Below are 26,157 nucleotides of genomic sequence, written 5' to 3' on the forward strand. Positions count from 1 at the left end.
GGGGCACCGTAGGGCGTGGGGGCCCCCTTCTCACCCTCCTCACAGGGCCAGGAGGTGCAGTGGGTGATAAGCCCAGAAACACAGGAGCTGGAAGAAAACAGCAAAAGGTCACAGGGCTGTCACAGGCGGATGCGTGTTCCCGCAAATTCCTTCGTTGACGCCCGAACACCCAGGATTCAGAATGTGACCTTATTTGGTGAAAAGGTCTTCACAGAGGTGCTCAAGTTACAGGGAGAGCACTAGGGTGGCCCTGGTCCAACATGACTTGTGTCCTACAAAGGGGACATCTGGACTCAGCGCAGATGTGCATCGAGGGACCGAGGTGAGGAGGGAGCCCCGGGAAGGCGGCATGCAGGGGTGTGGCCCAGGCCAAGCAAGAGCCAAGGATCACCAGCAGCCACAGAACAGCAGGGCCTGGAGCAGATTCTGCCCCACAGCCCGCAGCAGGACCCACGCTGCTGACTCCTTGATCTGGGATTTCTGGTCCCCTGGAGTGTGAGAGGTCCCACCCCAGGTCTGCGGCGCACAGTGGACCAAGACAGGTGGGAGGAGAAAGGATGGGCTAGAAGGGCATGGGCAAGGGTCTCCGGGAAGGGGACAGCTCTGCCTGGGGGGCAGGGACAGCTCCACTGGAGGCCGGCATCCCCGGGCGCTGAGGGGGGAAGCAAGGTGCTCACGGGTCACGGCCACGGGTGGGGGGTCCTCACCAGTTCTCGCAGAGACGAAGCACCACACTGCCCGGGGGATAAAGGCGCCCCCCATGGGCGCAGGGGCAGTCCTGGGAGGGCACGCACACGTTGTTCTGGAACCAAAAACCTTCCATCATCTTCCGGATTCCAGGTGGGTCTGGTCCGGCCTGCTCCCCACAGTCAGAACCCAGCACCCCTTCCCAGGCTCCCACCCTCCAACACTACCCACACTCCTTCCACAATCAGCCCTCCTGCTCCCACCACCACCAGCGGTTATGGGAACCGTGGCGAGGGGCGTGGACCCCCAGTCTCTGGAGCGAAAGGCCATCTCCGACTGCAGGACAGGGACTGAACTGTCAAACGCCCCTGGAACCAGCTAACAGAACACGCACCTTGTGATGTGTAGGACAACAGTGTTTAAAAAACAATTGCACATTTCATCAAGAAAAGAGAAACTGATGAAGTTACACATACATGGAATTTGGACAAAAGTTGCTACTGTCTAAAAGTTTAAGAAACTGCCACCCAATAGCACATGATTCAAAGTCAAACGTACTGAGGTGGGTGCCAGGTCCTGGGAGGTACCACAGCCTTTTACATACCACGTTGGTGAGGGTACGTAATCACCTCAATGGTGAGGCCATTGAGTGAGGTGAGGCCCGTTATCACCTCAATTTGACAGATGAAGAGACAGAGGCACAAGACTACACAGCCCGAGGTCACAGAGCTCCTAGTAGAACAGTCTGATCTGAACTCAGACCCCACTGGAGTCCGGCCCCTTGCCCACAGCCCCGGCTTCAGCGGCACCTCTCTAAGCCCTCCCCACTGCCGTACAAGCTTCTGTCCAGATTCCATGGCCCCTGCCTCACTTCCAGCCTGGTTCCCACTGCCTTCCAACAGTAGTGCCACCTCTAGCTCTCCACACCCTGCAATCTCCAACAGTCCAGTCAGGAACACCTCCTCCAGGAAGCCCGCTGCCACTGACCCAGCCCCTGCCAGGCTGCCTCCCGAGCTCCATACTATGCAAAGCTCAGTTCCTGTGTGGGGATGGTCCCATCTTCATTCTAGGTGCTCTGGTCTGGTTTCCCCAGACTAGAGGCTCCTGGAGGGCAGAGTCTACTTCCTCCCCACGGTGTAGCCCCCCTATGACTAAGCAGGCCAGGCGCTCGATAAAAAGCCAATAACGTAAGAGAACAGAGCGCTCAGGTAGGCACGAACTGTAAAGATCTTCTCGACCTATCATCATTTCACAAATAGGAAAAGAGAGGCTCATGGAAGCATGAATGTGACTCATGCAGGGTCACCTGCTGGCTGCTGGCAGATGGAGCCGTGACCCGTGAATTCAGTGCTTTTCCCTTGACTCTGAAGCCCCATGACCTTGGTTCTGCCCCTGCCCAGGTCCTGCGGTCAGGTCAGGGAAGACACTCACCAGCAGGAGAGTCCCAGATGGGCAATAACAGCCAGGAAGGCAGGTCTGGTTTGTCCCTTGAGGGGCGCTGAGCTCCGCACAGGAGGCAGGGCCCTGGGCACAGTCCAGCCACCGCTTGCCCCTCGGACACATGCCAGGCACGGGCCCTGGGGACACAGGAATTGACAGCCCAGCTCAGGCACAGTCAACTCTGCCCCAGGCTCCCCACCAAGGAGAGGCATTGGTTCTAAGTGTGGCCGGAGTGGCGGGGGAGGGGGTCGCAGGAACCCATAGGAGCTCTGAGAGAGGGGTCTCTGGGGTGACAGGGAGAGGTTGACAGGACCCTGGGTTGGGCGGGATGATTATGGAGGGTCGGGGAACAGTGTGGCAGGTGGGCACGGTCCTCACCAGCGCAGGGTTGCAGCCCACAGGCAGAGAAGTCCACACGGCCATTCAGGCCACCGCCCCGGGTGCGGTTCCGGTAGCCGCCGCCACAGGGCACAGAGCAGGGGGACCAGGGGCCCCACTCCCCACTGGGACCTGGGGTGGCAGTCAGGTCACTGCAAGCCCTACCTCCCATGCCCACCACACCCCCGCCTCCACCCAGACACCCTAGGGCCCCCTCTTCTCACACCCGCGGCATCATGGCCCACCGCAGGAGGCCTCACTCCCTCTCAGCCCAGAGCGGGGAATGACTCTTGGGGCTCTCTGGGGACCTTCCTGGCGTCTTTAAGGGTAAATCCTTGCACCTCTCTTGGGGTCTAGGGGAAGTGACTGGGGGTGTTACTGGCTCCTGTCCAGAGGATTCTGGGGGCCTTGGTCCCAGCTCTCACCCCGACACGGCCGCAGGCTGCAGAATTCAGCCTCCATGTTAGGGCCCTGGCACGCAGCACCCCCGAAGGCAGCGGGGGGCGCAGTGCCTGCCCGGAAGCGCCGCCGAAGGCCCACATCACAGCTGCGGCTGCAAACACTCCACGGGGTCCAGGGGCTCCAGCCACAGGCCACTGCCGGGGTGGGGGTGGGAGGGGCACAGGGGCTGTGAAGCCAGGCCAAGCTGTGCCCGGGCCCCAGCTTCCCCAGAGCACCATCCTTTACAGCCAGCATCCTCTACACCCCTGAGGACCCACTGTAGATTCCTGGGCATCGGGGGTACCTGGGCAGGGCTCTGAGGTGCACGCCATCTCACCAGAGACACAGGTGCTGCAGAGAGAGACCCCGTCAGGGCCACAGTCAGGCCCTGCCCCGTGGGGCTCTGTGCACCTGTCCCCAAGGGGACACGGCCAGCACCACCATGCCCCCCGCACAGAAGAGAAACCTGAGGGACGATCTAGAAAGTAAAGCAAGTTGGTCCGTGTCCCCCTCGAACTTCAGGAGGTGACCGAGGCTGTTCCTCCGGTCCCTCCCACCCAGTCCCGCCCTCCATGGGCTCCCCGCTGCCGGGCACTGTGCTGTGCTTCCTCACTCAGTCTGATCAAAGACTCACCTTTACGTATTTCATTCTGTTGCTAGTTACTACAGTCTGGAAAGGACTTTGAACAGCTCCTTAGGGCCAGGTAGGAGCGATTTAGAAAGAGAAGACCCTAGCCTGAGCCTCTTGGGAAGAACTGTGCACTTTCCTTCCCTTTTACTTCTCTCCAGTGGTTTGAAGCCCACCGCTCAAATACTTGGAAATTCCAGAAAAAGAATCTAAGAAAGAAAAAGAAGAAGAGAAAAGGGGCAGAGGAGAGGAAGCGTGTAGGGGAGAGTGGGGGGGGGGGCACGGGATTGGGAAGAGGAACATGAAGAATGGAGAAAATGAATGGAAAGTTTTTTTAAAAAAAAAAAAAGAAAAAGAAAAAAAGAAACAAGAATGTGGGGAGGAAGGGGGAGGACGCCCCCTGCTGGAAGAGCCCAGTGTCAGCTTCAAGGTTTTTGAGCAGAAATCAAGGGGATCCCAGGTAGAGAACATCCAGGAAAGGGAAGCCCAGGTGACTGGAGGGGGGGCTAGAAGACCCTCTCCAGCCCCTGCTTCCTTCACAAATCTCCGCACTGATCTGAGCCTCAGTCTCCCTACCGATGCCCAGCCTGGAGAGCAGGCTTTGGTATTCCTGGGGCCCAGGCCTGGCACCATGGAGGTGAACCGACCCCCAGGGTGGGTGTCCACGCCTGTCCAGCCCTGGGCCACCAAGCCCCGTCCCCCATGCCCGCCGGACGCTGGTGGCCTACCAGTTGTTGCAGGAATCCAGCTGAGCCTGTGCTCCCGGGGCGTAGAGCTGCCCACGCAGCTGGCAGGGGCACTGACTGCGGGGCAAGCAGCTGGCGTTGTGCAGGAAAAGGCCAGGCGGGCAGGTGCAGCCAGAGGTGCAGAAGCTGGTGCACTCAACCTCAGGGTCCTGAGCCAGGCACAGCTGAGGGCAGGGGCCCCTGTCCCGCTGGCACTGCTCTGTGGAGCGGAACACCATGTCCCCCGGGCACTGAGCTGGACGGGAAGACAGAGTGGGTCTCAGCATGGGCAGGAGGAAAGGGTCAGGAGAGGGAGGGGCAAGAGGAAGCTGCAGGCAGGGGACCAAGAAGCCAGAGGAAGCCCCTCCCACCTCCCTCCTGTGCAGGCTCACTCCTGCACCAGGAAAGATTCACAGCTTTGCCTAACTCTGACACAAACATCCTTTTATTTTTTTTATTTGTTAGATTTATTTTTATTTGCAGGGGGTGGGGAACAGAGAGGGAGGAAGAGAGAGTCTTAAGTAGACTCCGTGCTAAGCTAAGAGCCTGACACAGGGCTCGATTCCAGGGCCCGAAACCAAGAGTGGGACGCTCAACTCACGACACCACCCAGGCTCCCCCAACACAAATGTCTTTGAAAGCAGAGCAGTCCCTGGGCCAGGATGGGGCTCAATGGAGAAAGGTGAGGGAGACGGGGCCAGGGGCTTCTAAAGACAGGCAGGCTCTGCTTCTCGCAATTCCTGCAGTGAGTGGTTTTGTGTTTCTGAGCCACAGGCCTTCGAAGGAGACCTTGGGCGGGGAGGGGCAAAGAGCCTGAGCCCTGGGCCACAGCCCATGCCTGGTGCCCAGGGTACAGGAGCCAGAGGAGAAAGACGAGGAAATTCGGCAGCCCGTTAGCTCAGTTGTGGGAAGGTCGGGTAAAGAGAGGTCTGCATCCCCCAGGGCTTGACTGGGCATGGCTGATAGAGAAGGGGGAGGGGTGGGTAGAGGCTGGCACCTGCGCAGGGCTGTGTGTTGCAATCCCTGGTCTGGCTGTGAGGTCCCTGGCACTTTGGGTCGCCGGGAGTGGAACCAGAGCAGCTGCGCCCACGTATCTGGACGCCTCCGTCACAGGGGGCCGAGCAGGCGGACCACGGAGCCCACGGACCCCAGGCGCTTAGCACTGTCAGAAAGAGACGGTGGGCGCCGGCGAAGGTGTGGGCAGGGGGTGGGGCGCAGGCGGCTGGGCTGTGCCCTGTGCAGGATCTTAACTGCAGCTTCCGCTGCGTCCCCACCCTGGGCTGGCCCAAACACCCCTTCAGGCGACACCCACCCTGTCGGTCACAGGCCGGGGGCAGAGGAGACGCTTCGGGACAACAGGTCTGCTCTAGTCCCTGTGCCCCCCACGCCCCAGGTGTTTAGAACCTGCGCAAGGGTCATTCTTCCCTTTTGCTCCTCATCCTATCCTGGTGCCCCAGCCACTCCCGGGACAGCGGGGGACATACCTGGGCACACAGGGGGGCTGCAGGCCTCCTCCTGGGTGGCCTCTCCTGGGCAGGACGTGTTCCCGGAACTGGGGCAGAACCGGGAACGACTGCGCCAACCAGGGCCTCCTCCCACGGCGAGGCAGCTCTGGGAGCAGGAGGACCAGGGTGCCCAGGAGCTCCAGCCCAGCCGCTCTGGAGGGGGAAAGGGCAGGCCTTCCACACAGGGGTCCTGGCAAGGCTAGGAGGCTTGGGAGGCTGGGTCGGGGCTGAGAAGCTGTGGGGGCCAGGGAAGGACTCGTGGAGACGGGGAGTGACTCTCTGGGCTCAGGCGTGGTCTCGGCCCCTCTGGGACCCCAGCCCGGGGCCAGGTCTCACTCGCAAAGCACAACCTCCTGCTTAGTCAAGCTCCAGCCCAGGCCACCTCCGTCTGTGGGCACAGCTGCACCTCATGTCCCCTACCCACCCACACATCTTCCCCCAGATCAAGACTTCCAGAGTCTTCTGAACACCGGTCCTTCACTCAGCTTCAACGCTGGGAGCCCAAGACCCCGCAGACACCTGTCAGTCGGACAACATGCTCCGCTGGCCCCTTCTTCCCACCCCTGCTGCAAGAGCCTGGCCCAGACCCACGGACCCCTGACCGCGCCCCGACTCCTCTTCTCACCCTCCCTGGGCCCCGCCTGCTCGGCAGTGTCTGCCTCACCTGCTCTGCTGGAGGGGACCCCGGGAAACAGTCTGGGCTCCTTCGTCTGGTGTCTGTGTTCTGATTGCCACCCTGCCCTGCCCCAGCCTCACAGGCTTGGCCAGAGGAGTAGCTTCACCCGCTTTCAGACACCCTGCTCCCCCAAGACCTGCCTGCTGATGGCACCCGGGCTGTCTGAGTGGGAGGAGGATGCTGCCTGGGCCCCACCCTCTGTCTGGTCCCCGACAAGGCCCCTGGCACCAAGGCTCCTTCCAGAGCTGCCTCTGAGACCAGAAGGCCACACTGACCACCACGCAGGTGACCAGTGGCCCCGGAGATCGTGCTGTGTTCCTAGGGCAGCAATTGAGAGGAGGGAGGCAAGCCCGGGGGGGGGGGGCAGAGCCCGTGGTCCTTTGGAGGGGAGGGGGAAGCAGGCTCCTGCATCCTGGCTCCTGTCCCAGCTCCTGGCCGTACCTGTCCTGCACTCCACGTGGCAGGCCTGGAGCTCCTGTCTGTCGCCGTCACACGGGGCACCCCCGGAAGCAGCCGGAGGGTTGGAAGGGGATCTGGGGGGAGAGGCATCCCCTGAACAGCCCTGCTCCTCTCCTGCCCGCACCCCTGTCCTCCAACGACCGGGCTCCCTGTGCCGCCTCCTTCCCTTCCTCCTCCCCCACTCCCCCACCCCACCCCCACAATAGCTCCACCCTGCGCACCTGAACCTGACCCTCACTCCAGAGCCACAGGAGCGGTCACAGGGACCCCAGGAGGACCAGGCCGACCAGCCGCAGGGCACGGGGCAGCCCCCGGGTTCACACAGCAGGGCCCCGTTCTCACACACGCTGCAGGGGAGGAGGAGGCAGAGGAGGTCTGACCGGCTGGTGGCCTGACCCAGGTCCTCCCCACCACGGCAGACACCCTCACCAGCGGCTGCAGTTGTCCAGGACGAAGGGCGCCCCCGGCTTCTTCAGCTCTTCACCCACGAGGCAAGGGCACTCGGAGAGCGGCAGGCAGCGAGCACCATGGAGGAGCAGCCCAGGGGGGCAGCGGCATCCTGGGGTGTAGCCAGGAGGGCACTCAGCCCCAAGAAGGGAGGAATGGGGAGGGGGGGCTGGAGACGGAGGGCCTCCGAGCACCCCACGCTCCCCCTGAGGGCTCTGCCCGCCCCATTCCTGCTTGCTGGGTGTGCCTCACCCTCCACACAGGGCCCACTGCAACTTCTGTTGGCCTCCGGGTCCCAGCAGGAGGGCGGACACGGTGGCACCAGCCCCTTCCGGCACAGCTCAGCACTAACATGCACTCGGCCCGGCCCACAGCCTGGCGGGAGATGGACGCTAGGTGGGGTGCGTATCACAGGAGGCCCAGTGACCTTCCCAACAGCCCCACCCCCATGGGACCCCACCCTCGGGTGCCCGTGCCCGGCCCAGCTCCCTTACCTGCATCCCCTGGGCAGGGCTGCAGGGCGCAGGGTGCCCTCTCATGCGAGGCCCCAGGGCAGGGGGCACCACCATTCTTGGGCGGGGGGTCCACACAACTCCTCTGGCGACTCCGATGGCCACCCCCACAGGAGACACTGCAGGGCCCCCAGGCCCCCCAGTCAGCCCATGCCCCAGCCACTGTGCGGGAAGAAAGAACGGACGTGGACCAGGTCAGCCCAGGGAGACACAGAGGGTGCCGGAGAGAGCAAGCGGCAGAGACGAGCCTGGACAACGGCCACAGCTGGGTGGCCTGGGCAATGCCACAGCTTCCTCTCCTGTCCCGGGAAACCTCCCCTAGGTGGGCGGACCGAAGCAAAGAGCTCTCGCTGCCTCCCAGGATAAAGGATCTGGTCCCAGGGAAAGAGCTGGGACAGTAGGACTTCTGGAGCAGGGCCCCTCTCGGTGGTAGCAGACAGAAACCAGCTTAGGAGTCCAGAGTGGCGGCTCACAAGCCGCCCCCCCCACCCCCCATGCAGGAAGCCCCTCTCTGCAATGCAGATGCAAGGTGGGTGCTACTCCCTCAGGTCAACAGAACAGAAGGGCTCCAGGTCCTGGGCACAGTCTCTTAACACCCTCACTCTGCAGCGGGACAGGGTCTGCGGCTCTAGTTCCCACACTCAAGGTTAAGGACCAGAACCATTCAAGCAGGAAAAGGGCAAAGGACAGGGCCAGGGGCAGGCTTCCAGACTGGCCTTCTGGAGGCACGGGGCTGGGACATCAGAAGGGGCTGTCCTCCTAGAGCCCCGGAGAGGAGCCTGGACCTGGTGTCCCCAGGAGGGCAAGGGCATCCCCCTCGTGTGGGTCTTGGAGTGGAGACCAAGGCAGGTGTCCCATGCCCCCCGGGGGTTCCTGAGGAGGCCTGGGTGCTGGTTACCTGGGCAGGCCTGCACGAAGCAGGGCTGGCTGCGGAGCCTGTCGGACGGGCAGCTGCCCCCAGGCAGGGGAGGCCGCAGCAGCTCCCGGCGCTGGAAGGCGAGGCCCGGCCCACAGGTGCGGCTGCAGCCGCTCCAGCCAGACCAGGGCGCCAGCCCACAGTCCACTGTAGGGGGGAATGGGGGGACTCAGAGGAGGCTCACACAGGGGCCGGGCCCTCAGTGGTGTCCCCCAGCCAGGCACAGGCACGTACCACAGCCGACCTCGTCCGAGCTGTCCTGGCAGTCTGGCCGCAGGTCACAGCGCCGCTCAGCCGGCAGGCACTCCCCACTACCGCAGCTCAGCTGGCTTGGGGAGCAGGGGGCTCTCGAGGCCAGCAGCCCGGCCAGGGCCATGGTGGGCACCGTGAAGGGCACAGGGCTCGCGGCCTGCGAGGCTGAGGGAAGGGGGCCACGTGAGTGATTCCTAACCCGGTGATAAACTGAGCCCTTCAACCTCAGGCCAAGAACACTGCAGCTTGTTGGCTGAGGTCGTGCCTCCTGAAGCTTCCCGTGCCCCATGCAGGCTTCTCTCTGCTCTGTGTGGGTGAGAATGGCGGTGGCGGGGTAGGGGGGACTGTGCTTGCTAGAAGCCCTCACACAGCCACTGCTTGCTAAGGGCTCTGAGTGTCCAGAGAGAGGGTGTCTAGAAGAACAGCTCCTTCCCTCAGAGACCCTCTTCTTCAACGGGCGCTCCTAGGGGTGCTCCTTCCCTGATTGCGAGACTAGGATTTGAGCAGAGCGATCCTCTTTGGATGGATGGATGGACGGACGGACGGACGGACAGATGGATGATGAATGAAGGGGAATGAGCGACATGTTGGAAGGCTGGAAGAAGGGCAAGTGAGTGGGGGGGGGGTATTTGGATGGTGGATGGGTAGATGGACGGATAGTTAGAGGAATCCCCTCAAAGATCAGACACGGTTTATGAAACAGGCTAGGACTGGAAACTGTCCCATTTCCCCGTTGCACCGTCCCCCCAAACACACACACTCCTGGCTATTTCTTTTCACTCTCGGCTGCCCACCGCCTTCGCACATTTCATTCCCAGATGAGCTCCGAATAGGAGGCAGCGAATTCCCCAAGCCCAAAGCCCTCTGGCCACTATCACCCCCATGACTTCAAACCCTCCAGGGTGCCCTGAGGGGGCCCCCTGCTTACCACAGTGCCTCTCGTCAGAGCCGTCCAGACAGTCTTCCCTGCCATCACACCACTGTCCCTGCTCCACGCAGCCCAGCACCTCACAGGGCACCTGGCCTGGGCTGCACCGCGCAGGTGGGAAGGGCTCCGGGGCGACGCTCTGGCCTGTGGGCACCGCCGCAGCTGGCTGACGGGACACCTGCCCACCGCATCCTCCTCCTCCCGACGCCTGGTGTGCCCCCACTTCCTCCCTCTCTCGGGACCATGGAAAAGTCGTGAGCTGTTTCAGGAGGTATGGTCCAAGTCCTTCCACAGCCCTGACCTCAAGCTGTGCCACCTTGAGCCAAGTGGCTAACCCCTCAGAGCCTCTGTTTCTCCAACAGGAATGTTGTGGGATGCACGGGCTGAGCAAGCAGAAGACCACAGAATCTTACCAGCAGGGGCCACCGGGGTCATCTGGGATGTGGGGGTGGTGGTCACCATCTGCACAGGCTCCCCGGGACTCAAGTAAGGAGGCTCGGAGGCTGGGGCCCAAGTCACTGGCCCCTTCCCTGCGGGTGCAGGAGAGGGAGGGTTGAGGCCCGCCAGCTCCCCTCCCGTGACACGAAGCAGACCCAGGCTCTCGGAAGGGCATCCAGGCTCTGGGTGCTGCAGGGTGAGGGCAGACCAGACCCCCCCCCCTTCGGAGGGGCTTCGGACCACCAATGAAGTAGGACTCTGTAGTCCAAGGAGCATGAGAGGGTTTACACGAAAGTAAAAAAGCACTTAGGTTGGAGCTGAGATGTGTCCCCGCCTCTCAAGGAGACACACGGGGCTGCTTCCAAGTCAAGGGGACAGTACGTTGTTGAAGGCCCTGCACCTGACGACTTCCTGGCAGCGACACGGAAAGGGGTTTGAGACTTCTTTGCTGACAAAAGATGAATGTTAAATGACAGCTGCTTTTCTAGAAGCAGATTTAGAACCATACTAGAATTCATGCCCCGGTCTGCGTGTTAGGGACGCAAGGGATGGTACAAGTTGCTTCATCTGCGTTTCACAGAAGAATGGCCCACCCTTCCCCGCCTCGCTCTGCGACACCTGTCCTCGGGCTAAGGAGCAGGTGACAGACCGGGCAGCCACCAGAAGGCCTGTACGTGACCAGCCGGGAGCTCCTTCCTCGCCCAGTTTAGGACCACGCTGACTTGGTGAGCCCCTCCTCCCTGTCATTTGCCGCCAGCAAGCCCTTCCGAAAGGGGTGCCTGGCCGCATTCGTGGGCGAGCGGAGGGCGCGCAGGCAGCATTCCACTGCCCCAGGGAGAGCTGTCCCAGCCAGGGGCCTGGGGAAAGCAGCCATGCTGAAGGGCCCAGGCTTGGCCCAGGGAGCCAGCCCGGAATGTCCAACGCTGGAATCCAGGAGAGTGGGCAGAGCAGGATTTGGCCCAGGTGTCTGTGGTGACCAGGTCTTCCTCCTGGCAACCCTGCTCCACTGAGCAGTGTCAGGGGTCAGCAGGAGACTGACTGCTGAGATGTAACAGTCGCTGCCCCTGGGGCCTGGGGACAGGGGGCCTGGAACTTGTGCACCTACCTGTGGGGGGTGTGGGTGACCCTCGCAAGGGACGCCAGCGCTCAGCCTCTGCCAGAGCCTGTAAAGGGAGAGAGCTCAGTCACCCATGCAGCCTGGGCCCCAAGGGCAGTTCTGCCTGGTGACTAGGTGACTAAGCACCCACTTATTCCCACTGGAGTGCTCCTTGGTCCCCTAGATGCTCCCCTGTCCCCAAAGTGCAGGGCAGAGTTAGGGAGAGGAGCCCCACTGCCCTGCACACCTCTGGGCTGGACACCCCAGGTACTGGGAGTTCAGGGGCTCTTCTCACTGCCTAGGATTCTGCTTCGGCTCCTGTGCCCCCCCAAACCTCTGTCTTCCCTAGCACCCACGCATGGGGGTCTCAGCACCGCGATCACTCTCCCCTCTGGGTTCCTGACGGGGCTCTTCTTCAGCGGGCTCCACATTACAGAACTCCCTCATCTTTCAAGCCTTTTCCAGGAATCCTCGGGGGTCCCCGGGACAATCAGGGCTCTTCCCAGCTCTGAGCGCCTGAGGGCCTGGAGCCAGGCCGGCGGGTGTAACTTCACTAGCCAGCGGTGAAGACCCCTCCGATCACCCCAATTCTCCAGCACAGGCCTCTGCCCTGTGTTTCTCGGCCGCTCCGGCCGCCAGCTCCCCATCCAGTACTGGGCAGGCCCCCAGAAGGCTCCTGGGCTGAGGCCGACTCCAGCCGACCAGGGATGCACAGGGAAGCACAGGGCAGAGAGGGAGGAGGACGGCGGGGCAAGCGAACGTGGCTGCTGAGGCTCCAGGGCCGGGGCTCCCCATGTCCCGCACTGTTGGGCCTGCTGCTCCCCACTCACCTCCGTGGGCTGCGGGGGCAGCGGTCCGGGCTGGGTGGAAGCGGTCGGGGCTGGGGTCGTGGCTGGGGTCGTGGCTGCGGACCAGACTCTGAGAAGACAAATCACTGAGGGACTCCAGGGGTTCTTCCAACTCAGAGCCCCCCCACCCCGCCACCAGGCAGGGCGCTCAGTGTCCTCTCTGGGCAGGCCCAGAGCAGGGCAGGGCTGGGGCACTCCAGCAGGGCACTGCCCGCTAAGATGAGACAAAGGGGACGCCATCCCACTGGTCTTCAGCGTATTCACGCCCCTGGAAGGCTCGCAAAGCAGATTTCTGTTACAGGCTTGAGGGTCTGTTTCAGTAGGCCTGAGCTGGGGCCTGAGAACCTTCGTGGCTCATGACTTCTGGGGGGCGCTGCTGCTGCTGCTACTGCTGGGCCGGGGCCACATTTTGAGAACCACTAACCTCCAGACTCTAGGGAAAGGGCCTAGCATTCGAGAATCCCGTGGTGAAGCCATAGGCACCTCAGGGCTGAAGGCGGCGCAGGGCATCTCCCACAGGCCAGCCCCTCCACCGATAAGCTGGGCAGCAGGGCACCCCCATACCTGCCAGTGGTGGTGGGCGGGGGTGTGCAGCCCTCCTCATCGGAGCCGTCCTCACAGTCCTTCACCCCGTTGCACGGCTCCCCCCGCGGGGCACACTCCGCACCCGCACAGCGGCGCCCACCTCCTGGGCACGGGGGCGCCTCCAGTGGGGACACTGGTGGGAGGGCATGGCTGAGGGTTCCCGTCTGCCCCGCCCCCTGCACCTGCCCACCCCCAGCCCACCGGTACCTGGCGCACAGCCCAGCAGCTCCACCCGTGGGGAGATGCTGTGGTTGGCGTCACGATGGCTGATGTGGGGCCACACCCGGACATGCTGTGCCTGCACCATCCGGCCGAAAGTCCGCACTGTGGGGGCCCCGTCGTCCGAGTTCGTAGCAGAAAGCTGTAGGGACAGGTGTGCACCAGGTCTGAGCTGGCCTTCTCTCTGGGCCACTGCCCTGACCCCACTGAGCGGCCACACCCAGTTCAAGCCCCACAAACTTCCGGGCACAAAGAGCTCATGCTCTCCTGGCATCATCAGGCTCCTTCAAGACTGCGGGTTCTGGCCCAGGTGCCCTAGGGTGGCGACCAGGCTGTGTCCATTCATGTGTCCCCAGAGACACAGAGAATTCAGAGTAAATATGTGGTTATAGACTCGTTCCTCCTGCTCCGTGAGGCTTGTCTCCCCAGGGAGGATACAAACCTCCTAAGGTCAGGGCTGTGTCCCAGCAGTTCCTGACATGGTCCTTGAGATCTTCAGTGAACTTGATGTCACCCCACTCCCCTCCCCCCACAGAGCTCTGCACAGCTGCCCTGCAGCTCAGCCATGGCAATGGCTGTGACACCACCCTGACAGTCCCTTCTACTGACAGGTGTTCAACAGGCCTCTAAGGTAGGAATGCCCCTCGGCGAGACTGGAAGGCCCTCGGGAACAAGGACAGTGGGACCCACAAAGAGGCATGGTGGGTCCCTGGCCCAGGAGGCTCGGGTAGCCCTACCTTGGCTGGGGACAGGAGGTCAGTATAGTTGTGCCAGTGTAGACCGTCGCTGCTAAATTGGAGGGAGGCGGAGGCCCCAGCCCCCTGCACCATGATGCCTGTGGGATGGGGCAGCACAGAGCTGAAAGAGTCAGCCCCGCCCCCAGCCCACCAGCACCACCCATTCCACCAGCCCCGCCCCCACCACACTGACCAGTGAGGTTCCTAGGCCGCAGCAGGTTGAGCTGCAGGAAGGGGGGATGGGTGTGCCTCCGAGTGCCCCAACCCTGAGAGCCAGGCCTCTTGGTGGGAGCCCCCAGGAGGACAGCCTGGGTGGGGGGCTCCAGCTTCAGGCTTCCCTCTGGAAGTCGGGCCAGGCCCAGCAAAGAATAGCAGGGGTCTGGGTGCAGAGGAGAGAGGGGCTGGATGGACTTGGAGAAGGGCAGAGGGTGGCCGGACCCTGCCAGGGGTACAGTCAGGAAGTCCCAAGAGGAGCTGAGGGAGGCCAAGGGCCCCGTGTTGACCTTGACCCGGGATGGAAGGGAGGTCCAGAAAGGGCAGAGTCAGCTTGAGCTAGGATGACTTCCAGATCCTTAGGATAACCGTCCTCCCACGGCAGGTGGGGATAAATCCCAGTGAGCCTGCCTCCCTCCCGGCTGGGCTACCCCTGGGTCATATCCACTTTCTGCTCCACGACAGCAAGTGGCCCTCACCTCCAGGCGGAGGCAGAACGTAGGTGATCAGAGGGGGTCCGATCTGGGCACTGAGTGCTGGAGAGGGGGCAGGAGTGGCCAGGAGGTGGACCGTCTGGTTCTCACCTATGTAGGGAAACTCAGGGTTCAGAAGGGAGAGACCTGCAAATAGGCTCACAACGGCCCCTGACCCGGCACCCAGTCCCTCCCTAGTTCTTGGAGCGCTTTCTCTTGCTAGACTTCCCAAGAGCTCCCAGAACAACCTCCCAGCTGGGAAAGGCCTGTCCTCCTTCCCTTGGAGTGAGCTGGGGGTTTCTACTTCCACCGAATATTTAGAGAACGTAGAGTAAGACCGCCAGTCTAAAACCATTTCAGGACCAGGACCAAGCAGGGGCAGTTCCCAATCCAATGCTAATAGGGGACCTTTCTGGGCACTATAAATGGGTATCTTTGGATGGAAGCAGGAGTTGGAGTCTAGCTCCCACTTGCCAACTAACTTGTGCAGTGAACAACCTGTACAACTGTGTATACTGACTCTCCTCTAGCCTCAGCTGCCTGTAGGTACACTTTACATACATGGAATCTGGACCCATAAATGCATTAGTTTTCAAGCCTTTGTGTTTTCCTGTTCCATTTGCGTGTTTGTTTGTTTATTTTAAGATTTTATTTATTTCTTTGAGAGAGATAGAGGTAACGACAGAGAACAGGAGCCGAGAGGAGAGGGGCAGGGAGCCCGACGTGGGGCCAGGACCCTGGGATCATAACCTGAGCCGGAGGCAGATGTTCAGCCAACTGAGCCACCCAGGCGCCCCTTCATTTGTAAATCAGTTTCCAAGAAAAGATATTCTTGAAAAAAAGTTCAACTTCATCTTACTCGCTCTTAGGGGAAAGAGAAGGAACCTGACCTGGCCCAGCAGAACCAGAGAAGAGAAAGACCCCTCGAGGCAGGAGGCACAAAGCCCCCCGAGGACAGAGGAGGCAGAGATGGAGACCTGACCTTAGGAGGGCAGAGACTAGCCCTTCCCACCCAGACCGCCCCTTCCTTCCCCAGCATCCAGGACCCAGGCTCCCACCACCCAGGCCACGGGGGTAGCCATGGACTCCTGACTCTGGGGCTGCTGCTGAGCACCTGCCATCGTCCTACCCTCAGAGCACGGCAGGTCTGCCATGCCCCAGACCTTGCCATGCCCCAGACCCTGCCATGCCCCAGACCCACTCACCAGGCGGGGCACAGTGGCAACAGGAGCCTCCTACTCCCTCCACCAGGACCCAGTCCTGCAGACACAAGAGTCAGGCTGGACGGGTCAAGCTGGCCACCCGCCAACCTCTGACCCAATCTATCAGCTGCCCGCAGCCCTGGCCTCTGCACGCTGCCCTTGTCCGCCCCCTCGGCCCCCTCACCTGGGGGCAGCTGCCCAGCGGGCAGTAGGGGGAGCAGCGCATGGTGCCGTTGTGCAGACACTGGCACACTCTGCAGGGGCCCTCTCGCCAGCGCTCCCCCACTGTGTGGGCCCGGCCCTGCTGCTCACAGCCCGTGCAGGGCTCCGTCCAGCACCTGGAAGAAGGGCCGCTGCTTGCCTGCCCAGTGGGCTCCCCCAGGCCACCAGCCTGTCCTGATTTACCTGGAGTGGGTGGCTTCCCAGGACTCGGGACTTCCAGTGACAGGCCCGGGAAAGCCCTGGGTCCACTGGGATGCGTAGTCTCCCTGTCACCCAGATGTTCCCCTGCCCATGAGAAACTGCAGCTGGCCCCGGAGAGAGGCGTGGGAGCAAACTGTGCCAAAACCCTGGCCTGTGGAGCCCATTTCAGAGGGGGCTGGGCAGGCGGATATGGCTACACCCCTGCAACCCCTCCCACTGGGCTGACCAGAGGACCCATACCTGCCCCTAGATTTCTGGGCTCCCCGCATCCCCCTTTCGGATTTGGAGGGCACAAACTGATGCAGGAGAAGGCCAGGGGTTCCCCAAAACTGCGCTGGGAGTCCTGGTGTTGAGATTAATAGGGCTCAGAGTTGGGGGGCTCCTCATCAGGCTCCATGTTGCATATGGAAGCATCTCAAGTGAGAGAGAGCTCCCCAGCAGCTCCCGAACTGGGAGTCGGAAGTGAGGGGTAAGGGTCCCTGCAGGTGCCCGGGGTGGGTTCCCGTACCTTCGGGCCTTGCGGTGGATACCCCGGCACTGGCGACCTTGGCCGGAGAGGCGGGGGTTGTTGGGGCTCCGGAAGGACCACTGAATGTTCTGGGTCCCACAAGGGCCCAAGCACTCCCCCCAGGGGGACCAGGAGGACCAGCCACAGTTCACTGAGGGAGGACCAAGAGTCAGGTGCCAGAGGAGGGCTGGGGGCCCAGCTGGGTGGCCTGGGAGGGGACGAGGGCCCCCCAGGGAAGAGCCAAGGGTGGGGCCTCACCGGAGCAGGCTGGGTCAGGCCGACAGCGCTGGGGCCGTCCGTCTTGGCAGGTGCAGAGCTGGCAGTTGGCCCTGATGCGCTGCCCCGGCCGGTACCAGGTGTCGTCCTGCAGGCAGGGGCACTGCTGGGGCCCCACACACCGGCCCTCACTGTCCAGCACCTGGCCGGCAGGGCACCAGCAGCCTAGGGGAGGCGCGGGGTGAGGCTTCCCTGCAGACAGCTCCACCTCCACAGACACCCCTGCTGCCCCCTGGGCCCCGAGTCCCCCTTACCAGGGCTTCTGCAAGGCCGGGTAGCCGTGCACTCAACCTGACCAGAGATTTCATCACAAGTCAGAGGGCAGGGGGCACAGGGCCAGAACACCAGCTGCCCGGAGCAGGAGGCATTGGGACAGCCGGCCTGAGGGCAGGGCCCTGAGAGAAAATCAGAACCAGAGTCTGAGCAAGGTGAGTCCCCTGCAGACGCAAGCCCCCGACGGGCAAGCCCACCACGCCCTCCTCCTTGCACTCACTGCTCTGGCGGGTGGTGGGAGGGTCCCCAGGCAGCATGGCACAGGTCCGGCCCCCATTCTGGGGGGGGTGGCACTGTCGCTGACGGGTCGCAGTTCCCATGCACGGCTCAGTGCACAGGGACCAGGGAGACCAGGGGGTCCATTCGCCATCCACTGAGAGCAGGAGGGGCAGGACAGATTGGGGTTTGGGGGGGCAGGAGGCAGGGCTGGGTCTTCCTCTCCCTCGCTCTTGCTGGCCCTCCCAGGCACCCCAGGCCCCTCACCTGGGCAGGCAGCCATGAAGCAGGCCTGAGTCTGGTGCTCCGGGCCTGGGCAGTGCTGCAGCACCGGAAGACCAGGGGGGGAGCAGCGGCGGCTCCGGCCCTGCACCCCCGGCCCACATGTCCGGCTGCACGGCCCCCATGAGCTCCAGGGACCCCAGGCCCCACAGCCCTGCTCTTCTGGGGAAGGCCCTAGCTCCCCCACCGATTCACAGTCAGGCTGCCCGTCACACACCTGGGGAAGAGACAGGAGCAAGGTTCCTTTTGAGCGGGCTGTCACGATGGCTCTGCCTCCTATGCCACCCACTCCCCTCCCCCACTCACCAGCTGGAAACTGATGCAGAGGCCATCAGGGCAGGAGAATTCCGGGCAGGGAGCCCTGGTCCCGTTGGGGCCTCCTAGGGCTGTCATCCCCTCTGTGGGGAAGGGAAGAGAGAAGAAATCAGGCCAGGAGTCAGACGGCCCACCCCCTACCCCCAACCAGCCATGGCCTCCATCAGGGGCCCGGTGTGCCTACCACAGCCCAGCTCATGCTCAGCCCGGGAACAGTCAGAGACCCCATCGCAGAGCTGCTAGGGGTTCAGGCACAGCCAAACCGCAGTGGGGGGTGTGGAGAGTGTCCCACTGAGCCTCTACACCTGCCACCCTCTGTCTGCACAAGGGCTGGCAGAGGGGACAAAATGCCCCCAGAAGGGGAGGGCAAGCAGAAGGCAGAGCCAACACTGCACCTGAAACTAGCTCAAAAACACCTTTGGGGGGGGTGGGGGGAAGGTGTCCAGGAGGAGCCTGTGGACAGCAGTCCCCTCCTCCCGGGGACAGAAAGGGCTGATCTGCAGGGGCACAGAGGGAACTCCTGGGTCGCTGGGGTGGGGCTGGAGGGGTCGCCCTCCAAACAGGCCCCCTTCCCGGCTGCGGAGCCAGGACCCATTCTCATCCCTTCTTGCCCAAATGTGGGCAAAGACAAAAGCCCCTTCTCTCCGCTGGGCCTGGGTGGGCTTTGACAGTGTTCAAAGAGAATTTCATGAAAAAGATCAAAGGCTCTGAAGCTGCAGACCTAAGTGGCTGTCCCCGGGGCCGGGCAGGCGTGCGGCTGGGGGTAGGGGTGGGGAGAGACGGGCCCCGCCCGCTGCACGCCAGCCGGGCTCTCACCGCAGGCGTCGCGGCCCTCGTCCGAGCCGTCGGGGCAGTGCGGCACGCCGTCGCACAGCTGCGCGGGGGACACGCAGTGCGGGCCGCGAGCGCAGGGCGCCTGGTGCAGGGCGCAGGGCCAGCCGCAGCCCCGCTCGTCGCTGCCGTCCGCGCAGTCCGCCTCGCCGTCACAGCGCCAGCCCCGGGGCGCGCACTCGCCGCTGCCGCACCGGAATTCGAGGGGGCCGCAGAGTGGCGCTGCGGGGGCACCCGCGCTAGACCTGGCGGGGTGAGGGGCTCCCGCCCACCAGGCCCTTTTCTGGTGCCCAGACTTCCCGCACTTCCAGCCTCTCCCCAAGTCCAGGCGCTCCCGCATTTCACACCCCACCCCACTGGTTTCCCAAAAGGTCTCCCCTCATCCAGGAATTCCATGGGCCACCCCACCCCCCTCACGTCAGCGGGAGCACCTCCGATGTCAGGAAGTAAGGTCGGGACTCTTCCAGGCCCTCTCAAACCCCTTTCAGGAGGCTGGTCTGTGCCAGCTCCTCACCCTACCACCTGCCCCAATACCTCCCTCTGTGATGCTCCCCCCAACCCTCTTCCCCAGGACTCCAGCTCTCCCCCTTTCCCTCCAGGACACTCACCAGGGCTGGCGCTGGCCGGGGGAGTTGGGGCCATCCCCCCAACGCCAGTGGAAGGGCCAGGCAGAGTGCCAGCTGGGGGCGCGGGCAGTGAAGGCAAGGAGCAGTGCCCAGGGCCCTCGTCCGCTCCGTCTGGGCAGTCCCAGATTCCGTCACACAGCAGGACGGCCCCCACGCACGAGCCATCAACGCAGGACAGTTCCCCGGGAGTGCAGTTCAGCTGCCCTGCAGCCGGAGAAAAGAGGAAGTTGGTCCCAGGGCCCTGCCCCTTAAGTTTGCTGTTTGGGGTGCCCCATTCCCACATCTCCAGGTGCCAGCTTCTTAGCAGGAACCTGAATTTCAGGGGAAGGAGGGGCGGCAGGAAGCTTGGGGCTCACAAGTCAGGCCTTGTGGGAGGGGGTGCCTGGTGGACTGGAGTGCTGACCGAGACCACCCACCCAGACAGGCCTCCTCATCAGCAGCATCTGGACAGTCGGGATGCCCGTCGCAGAGCAGGGCCAGGGGCAGGCAGCGCCCATCCGTGCAAGCCAGTGAGCCACGGGGGCAAGGGCAGCTCTGCTCATCCGTCCCGTCTCCACAGTCGTCCCGCCCGTCACAGCGCAGGGCCAGGGGCAGGCAGTGGCCGGAGCGGCAAGACATCTGGCCCTCCCCACAGCCTGGCGTGGCACAGCCTGGCATGGGGCAAGCAGGCAGGGTCAGGATGACAAAGGTCCTAGAGGAGCCACACTCCTCCGCCGACCCCGGAAAGACCAGACCAGCCCTGCCCACCACCTGCTCCCACGGGCAGCAGCTAAGGACACGTTTTAGTGACACATGCGAGGACTGGCCTGTCCATCAGCCACTGCCCCACGTGGGCAAGGACACTCACCCTCCTCATCTGAGCCATCGCCACAGTCATCCTGGTTGTCACAAAGCCACCTGTGGGGCACACAGTGCCCACTCTCGCGGCATGGGGCCTCTCCCTCCACACAGCCGGGCGCTGGCTCCTCACAGACGGAACTGTTGCTCCCACAAAGCCACTGGCTTTCCTTGCATGTGCTGAGCACACAGCAAGCTGGGATCAGTCACAGTGCTGGGCTTTGCCAGCCTGGAGTCAGGGGACTCTCCAGAACCCCCACCCCCTCCACTCACCAGTTCCCACAGTCTTTCTGCAGCACAGTCCCCGGCGGGAAGAAGCTGCCCCCAGACTCACAGGGGCAGGAAGCTGGCTCTAAGCAGACTCCTCCTGGGATTACAGAGGGCAGGACTGGAGCAAAAGGGGCACAGCAGGGGCGCCTGGGTTGCTCAGTGGGTTAAGCCTCTGCCTTCAGCTCAAGTTATGGTCTCAGGGTCCTGGGATCGAGTCCCGCATCGGGCTCTCTGCTCAGCAGGGAGCCTGCTTACCCCCTCTCTTTCTGCCTGCCTTGCTGCCTACTTGTGATCTCTTTCTTTGTCAAATAAATAAGTCTTAAAAAAATAAAATATGTTAAAAAGAGGGGACACAGCAGCCCCTAGTGCCAGCCCTGTCACCACAGCCATGTGGCTCTCCTCCCTGTCCCAGCGCTGCCTCCCTCCTGCAGACTCTGATGCTACCCACCATGCAGCAGGGTCCCCTCGGGACAGAAGCAGCCCTCCACACAGGCGAAGGCCTGGCAGTGCCAGCCGGGCTCGGGACCATGGTCATGGCAGGTGGGCGGACACATGGGGCCACAGGCCTCGTAGACCTGGCCTCGCTCACACTGCAGAGCTGGGGAGAGAGGAGAGCGGCTTGGTCACGGTGGCTCAAGGGCACCAGGATCCAACAGCAGCAGGCGAGTGAGCCCAAGTTGATACACACGGGGCGGGGCGGGGGGCATGGGGTAGACTCTCGCCGAGCCCCTCCCAAGGCTGTTTACTACATGAAGGTTCTACAGGAAAGCAAGCTCAGCATGCTTGGTTCATCTAGAAGAGTGTGTGCACCACACATATTTGCCCTTGAAAGCATACAGGGCTTGCCTGCAGGCCAGGAGGAACATCAAGGAGGAGCGGAGGGCACGGTGGAGTTGGGCACTGGGGACCAAGGGTAGGGCACACTCACGGCAGAGCTCCTGGCTGCGCCAGCGCACGGGGAGCCCATGCCGGGCACACTCATCTGCGTAGGTGGCAATGGCCGAGCAGAGACACTCACAGTCGCCCCCCGAATCGCAGCTGTGAAAGGCATTGTTCAGCTGCCGGACCCCCTCCCCGCCCCCTCCCTGCCCTTGTCCCCTCACCCCCCCGGCTCGCCCCTCTCACCCGCAGGCGTCATACACACACCACTCGTAGTGCTGCTGCGGGGGCACCTCTGCATGGCAGCGGGCAAAGAGGGGCTGCAGCATCACCGCGCAGCGGGCACGGGCCCAGCTGGCCCGGTGGGCGTTCACCTGCGGGCACAGTGCCGTGGACCAGCCAGACCCCACCCCACCCACAGCACCCAGTCCGGCCCCGCAGGTTGCCTGCAGCTCCCCCCACCCACCCACACCCTTCCCGCTGCCTGCCCGTGCTCACGGTGCAGGGGTGTGGCAGGTCTCCTGGCTCAGGGCAGAGTGGACTCAGGTGCCAGGAGTGGGCGGCCAGCTCAGCAGTGGGTTCCAGGACGCCCTGGCGGCTCCGCAGGTCGTTACTGGCATCTCCATCAAAATCTCCACACAGTCCAGACACGCGGCCGTGGAGCTGCGGGGACAGCCGCACCAGGACCCGGGTGCCTGGGCAGAGGGGGCAGCATGGTGGAGCAATGACCCCATGGGCCTTCCTCAGGGGCGGGAGGAGACCGAGGGCATACATGTGGGGGGCCAGGGCAGAAGGGGGAGCCTACTCTCCTAACCAGACCCAGCGGGCTGGGCTCCAGGTGGGAACCGGGCTCCAAGACAGACTGGGACACCCCCCAGCCCCAGAGGCCTTGGTGGCTGGAGGTTCAAGGGCAGCCCTGCTGTGCTGACCAGGCAACCGCCTCCCGTGCCAGGGGGTGCCTCAACTTTCCTCCATTTCTCAGTAACTGTTTTTCTAAAATGCCAACTGCCTGGGTTTGGGTGGTGGGAGGTTAGATTTATTTTCATTTCTTCTTTCCCAAGCAGGGTATTTTCTAAATGTTTCCTTGGCGAGGAGGTATTGCTTTTACATTGAAGAGAAACATAATTTTAAAAACATAATTTGGGAACTCCCACCACTCTTGCGGAAGGGGAAGAGTGTGGGGGGCGTCGGCCTCATGGTGCTAAGGCGGGCCCGGGTCAGAGGGTGAAGCGCGGGGGTCTGACCTCCATCCCACAGCAGGCTGAGGCCCAGGCGGGTCGTGAGCAGCAGGAAGAGACCAGCACGACGCAAGCTCAGCCCAGGGCCCGTGTAGACTTTGGGGGGCGTTATGCTCACCCCATTCACTGTCACTGTCCGGCCTATGGAAGGAGAGAAGTGTCAGGGCTCTGCCTTGGAGTCAAAGGGCCCCCAGATCCCTAGGAGCCCCTCCCCAGCCTGCCTCCGGCCTTCCTTTCGCATCTTCAGCTATGTGACCTTGGGTAAGTCATTAAACCTCCCTGGGCCTTAACTTCTTGGAACCTTCCAGAATTCAGATTCCTACCCAAGAAGAGAGAGAGGAGAGACACCAGCTCCGTTGTACTGATGGTGAGCAGTGGGGGACCCCAGGCCTTGCCCCAGCCCCCTGCCCCGTGCAGAAATGTAATGCCAGCCAGCATGCCCCCCCCCCCGCAGTGCCGCCCTTCCATGCCGCACCACCTCTGAGCATGTGCACGACGGTGCTCTGCAGCTGCACGGTCAGCGCCTTGGTGCAGGTGAGGCCGCTGGCCCCACAGGGCAGGTTCTGGGCGGAGATGGTGAAGCGGCCGCTGGCTTCTCGCACCAGCAGATATTCACAGGCTCCCGGGAAGGTGAAAGCCAGCCCATCAAAGGTCACGTAGTGGGGGGCGCCCAATGCCTGGCACCACCCACCACACCGATGGCCTGTGCAGTGCCACTGCCGAGCCTGACACACGCTGTGGGTGGGGGTGGGGTGGGGAGACAGAGGCGTGAGGATGAATCCTGGGGAAGCAGCTGTCCAGGTTCTGAGCAGCCGACCCTCAGCATGGGGGGAATCCTGGAGAGCTTCCCTTGCCCAGACCAGTCTGGATACCCCAGTTCATCCCAGTTCAAGGGGCTAGGCATACCAAACGTTGCAGTCCTCCTGGATGGTAGCGTTGGGCGGATACCACTGCCCGCCATGACGGCAGGGGCAGAGCTCAGGAGGCACGCAGCGCTCGTGCTGGGCAGAGGTCGGGGACAAAGGGCACCTTGGAGGGCTGCCTGACCTGCCACCCAGTGTTTCAGACAGCCAGGGGGGTTGGGGCAGTGCCCTGGGGTACAGCAGGCCCCGCGGTGCCCCATGCAGCCCCCTCCCGGACTTACCAGCAGCACAGTGCCCGGGGGACAGACACAGCTTCCCATGCTGTCTGGGGGGCAGGAGTGGTTGGTACCAGGGCTGTCACAGGTGAGAAGGCAGGCACCAGGGACATAGACAAGGTCACCGGGGCAGAATGTCCGCTGGGGGCCACAACGCTGAGCAGAGCAATTCCAGAGGCCCCTCTCTTGGCAGACACTGCGGAGGACAGGAGCCAGGTAAGAAGCAGGCCCAAGGCAGGGTTCAGGCACCTCTGGTCTGACCTGGGAGAGTCTCAGGAACCCAGGGGGTCGGAGCCCCTAATGCTGACTCCGGAGATCTGAGCATCTCACCCCCCCACAGCCCAATTATAAGCACAGGAAGTAGGGCTGCTCCCAGCACCAGCCATACCTGGGATGGTCATGGTGACCCCAGCTCCAGTGGGGCCATTCTCTGGGCTCTGAGGTTCTCGAAGAACCCCACCCCCCGCCAGGTGGGAGAGGGATTCCCTGAAGTCTCGTCCTCACCCACAAAGCCCCGGCCACTGGCTCTGTGTCCACAGGTCCAGAGCTGGCCTCTACTTCTCCCTAACCCTTGGAGGAGCCTCTGGACCACACTACACCAGAATCTAGAGATCTGGGTTCTAGTCCTTCATCGTTATGTGATTCTGCAAGCCATGTAGCCTTTGCGAGCCTCAGTTTCCTCATCTGCAAAATGGGAACGATTCTTCCCCTTCCTACTTTATCAGGTCATTGTAAGAATTCATCAGAATTAAATAAGAGAACATACTGGAGTGCTTTCTGGGCCTGAAGTGCTCCACAACCAGGGCGAAGCTAGGAGTGCTCCGTCGCCCCCCGTATGCATGCCAGGCCCTAACCCGCAGTGCTACAAGCCTGGCCCTCTTCCCTAAGCTCCATCTCTTTACCCCCCAGCCCTCTGCCTCCCCCAAGGCCACCGCCCTCACCAGTGGTTACAGTCCTTTGTGGTGACACTGCCAGGTGCATAGCGCTGAGTTCCAAGCTGGCAGGAGCACAAGCTGGGGGGCACACACTCGCCCTCGGGGTCCCGGAGCAGTCCTGGGGGGCAGTTACAACCAGACACACAGCTCCCCAGCTCCTCACAGTCTTCTGGCTCCCCACAGTTTTGACCACACACTGGGGCACACTCCTGGTACTCCTGGCCGGTGGGACACGGGACAGCTGGATGCAGAGACACAGACACAGGCAGGTCAGGGGCATGACTGCCACTGCTCTGCCCACCCTTCTGGAATTCACACCCCGCAGGCCTCTGAGAGGCGGCAAAGCCAGCAATGTGCTCAGGTCAGAGGGCTTCCTTGGGATCTCTCTGGGCTATTCCTGGAAGGGGCTGGCTGGCTGAGCAGACTCACGGCACAGTGTCTGGGACCTCCAGAGAGACAGCGCACCCTCCCGGGCACAGCGACGAGCAAAGGCAGCAAGCACAGGGCACAGGCAGTCCTTGCCAGGAGCACAGCCACACACGGCCGCCAAGCAGCGCAGGTGGAACGGCTCCCTGTCGACCAGCCCTTGGCATTCCTGAGGGGGGAGCGGAGGGAAAAACTGGGTTGGCTCCTCCTCCACAGATTCCCCTGTCCCCTCCGGCGCCCTTGGCCAACTTTCTGTGCTTGGTACCCCTTGCCACGGCAGGGAGTTGGGCCCTCCCCAGAGCCCAAGAGGAGGGCAGAGCAGGTGCTGACCCCATCTTACATGCGGGAACAGTCCCCTCCCCCGAGTCTGGCTACCTGGAAGGTTGGGCCATGCAAGACGGCACACGCTGCTTCTGCAAAAACGCGGCGCTGTGAGTGGGTGCTGCAGGGGAAAAGTAGGGCGCTGTCTTCTGAGGGGCACCTTCCCTCCCCTGCCACCTGGAACTTGCTAGCGAAGGCTGCGGTACTGGTCTCCACATCGCCAGCAGGTGTCAGGAAGTCATCCTGCTGGTTCCAGGTGAAAGTGCCGCACAGACCCTGCACCTGGGCCAGAGGAGTGGGCATGGGACAGTCACATCCGGGCCCACTGTGGCCTGGTCCAGCCACTCGCCGGCCCCGCAGCATACCTGGCGGGCATGGCGGGGGTCCAGAGTGATGTAGGCTGCAGGGTCAGACACTCCCCACAGGACCTGGGCCCCAGGCCAGCGCAGCAGTAGGAAGGTGGAGGAGGCGCGGGAAACACTGAGGCCCTTGGGCCCGCTCCACGGCAAGCCCACGTCCTGCCCATCAACGAGTACAGCTCCTGGAACAGGGGTCTGT

At 62.9% G+C, this 26,157-nt stretch overlaps 1 protein-coding gene across 1 annotated transcript in view; it reads right to left on the reverse strand.

Annotated features, from left to right (window-relative positions):
• Positions 1–26,157, reverse strand: part of LOC309845472 (SCO-spondin-like) — a 53,277-nt gene that overhangs the window by 18,945 nt on the left and 8,175 nt on the right. Inside the window, exons 14-63 of the mRNA XM_082693505.1 lie at positions 25,965–26,140; positions 25,654–25,881; positions 25,282–25,447; positions 24,859–25,093; positions 23,924–24,113; positions 23,686–23,780; positions 23,258–23,514; positions 22,786–22,920; positions 22,040–22,236; positions 21,788–21,915; positions 21,591–21,700; positions 21,111–21,260; positions 20,666–20,759; positions 20,403–20,572; positions 19,972–20,205; positions 19,538–19,759; positions 18,915–19,151; positions 18,090–18,181; positions 17,769–18,000; positions 17,506–17,658; positions 17,267–17,407; positions 16,995–17,177; positions 16,737–16,887; positions 15,990–16,143; positions 15,809–15,863; positions 14,610–14,714; positions 14,111–14,296; positions 13,918–14,015; positions 13,169–13,322; positions 12,941–13,094; positions 12,359–12,446; positions 11,538–11,595; positions 10,408–10,524; positions 9,995–10,138; positions 9,049–9,231; positions 8,797–8,961; positions 7,881–8,060; positions 7,639–7,761; positions 7,369–7,498; positions 7,161–7,286; positions 6,922–7,013; positions 5,784–5,957; positions 5,297–5,461; positions 4,303–4,555; positions 3,251–3,297; positions 2,931–3,101; positions 2,506–2,637; positions 2,119–2,264; positions 708–802; positions 35–87 (exon numbers count right to left, since the gene is read on the reverse strand). Of these exons, the coding sequence (XP_082549631.1) occupies positions 35–87; positions 708–802; positions 2,119–2,264; positions 2,506–2,637; positions 2,931–3,101; positions 3,251–3,297; positions 4,303–4,555; positions 5,297–5,461; positions 5,784–5,957; positions 6,922–7,013; positions 7,161–7,286; positions 7,369–7,498; positions 7,639–7,761; positions 7,881–8,060; positions 8,797–8,961; positions 9,049–9,231; positions 9,995–10,138; positions 10,408–10,524; positions 11,538–11,595; positions 12,359–12,446; positions 12,941–13,094; positions 13,169–13,322; positions 13,918–14,015; positions 14,111–14,296; positions 14,610–14,714; positions 15,809–15,863; positions 15,990–16,143; positions 16,737–16,887; positions 16,995–17,177; positions 17,267–17,407; positions 17,506–17,658; positions 17,769–18,000; positions 18,090–18,181; positions 18,915–19,151; positions 19,538–19,759; positions 19,972–20,205; positions 20,403–20,572; positions 20,666–20,759; positions 21,111–21,260; positions 21,591–21,700; positions 21,788–21,915; positions 22,040–22,236; positions 22,786–22,920; positions 23,258–23,514; positions 23,686–23,780; positions 23,924–24,113; positions 24,859–25,093; positions 25,282–25,447; positions 25,654–25,881; positions 25,965–26,140 (7,524 nt within the window). The remainder of the gene's footprint in view (positions 1–34; positions 88–707; positions 803–2,118; positions 2,265–2,505; positions 2,638–2,930; positions 3,102–3,250; positions 3,298–4,302; positions 4,556–5,296; positions 5,462–5,783; positions 5,958–6,921; positions 7,014–7,160; positions 7,287–7,368; positions 7,499–7,638; positions 7,762–7,880; positions 8,061–8,796; positions 8,962–9,048; positions 9,232–9,994; positions 10,139–10,407; positions 10,525–11,537; positions 11,596–12,358; positions 12,447–12,940; positions 13,095–13,168; positions 13,323–13,917; positions 14,016–14,110; positions 14,297–14,609; positions 14,715–15,808; positions 15,864–15,989; positions 16,144–16,736; positions 16,888–16,994; positions 17,178–17,266; positions 17,408–17,505; positions 17,659–17,768; positions 18,001–18,089; positions 18,182–18,914; positions 19,152–19,537; positions 19,760–19,971; positions 20,206–20,402; positions 20,573–20,665; positions 20,760–21,110; positions 21,261–21,590; positions 21,701–21,787; positions 21,916–22,039; positions 22,237–22,785; positions 22,921–23,257; positions 23,515–23,685; positions 23,781–23,923; positions 24,114–24,858; positions 25,094–25,281; positions 25,448–25,653; positions 25,882–25,964; positions 26,141–26,157) is intronic.

This window comes from Mustela nivalis, assembly GCF_964662115.1.
Source record: "Mustela nivalis genome assembly, chromosome: 12".
NCBI lineage: Eukaryota > Metazoa > Chordata > Mammalia > Carnivora > Mustelidae > Mustela > Mustela nivalis.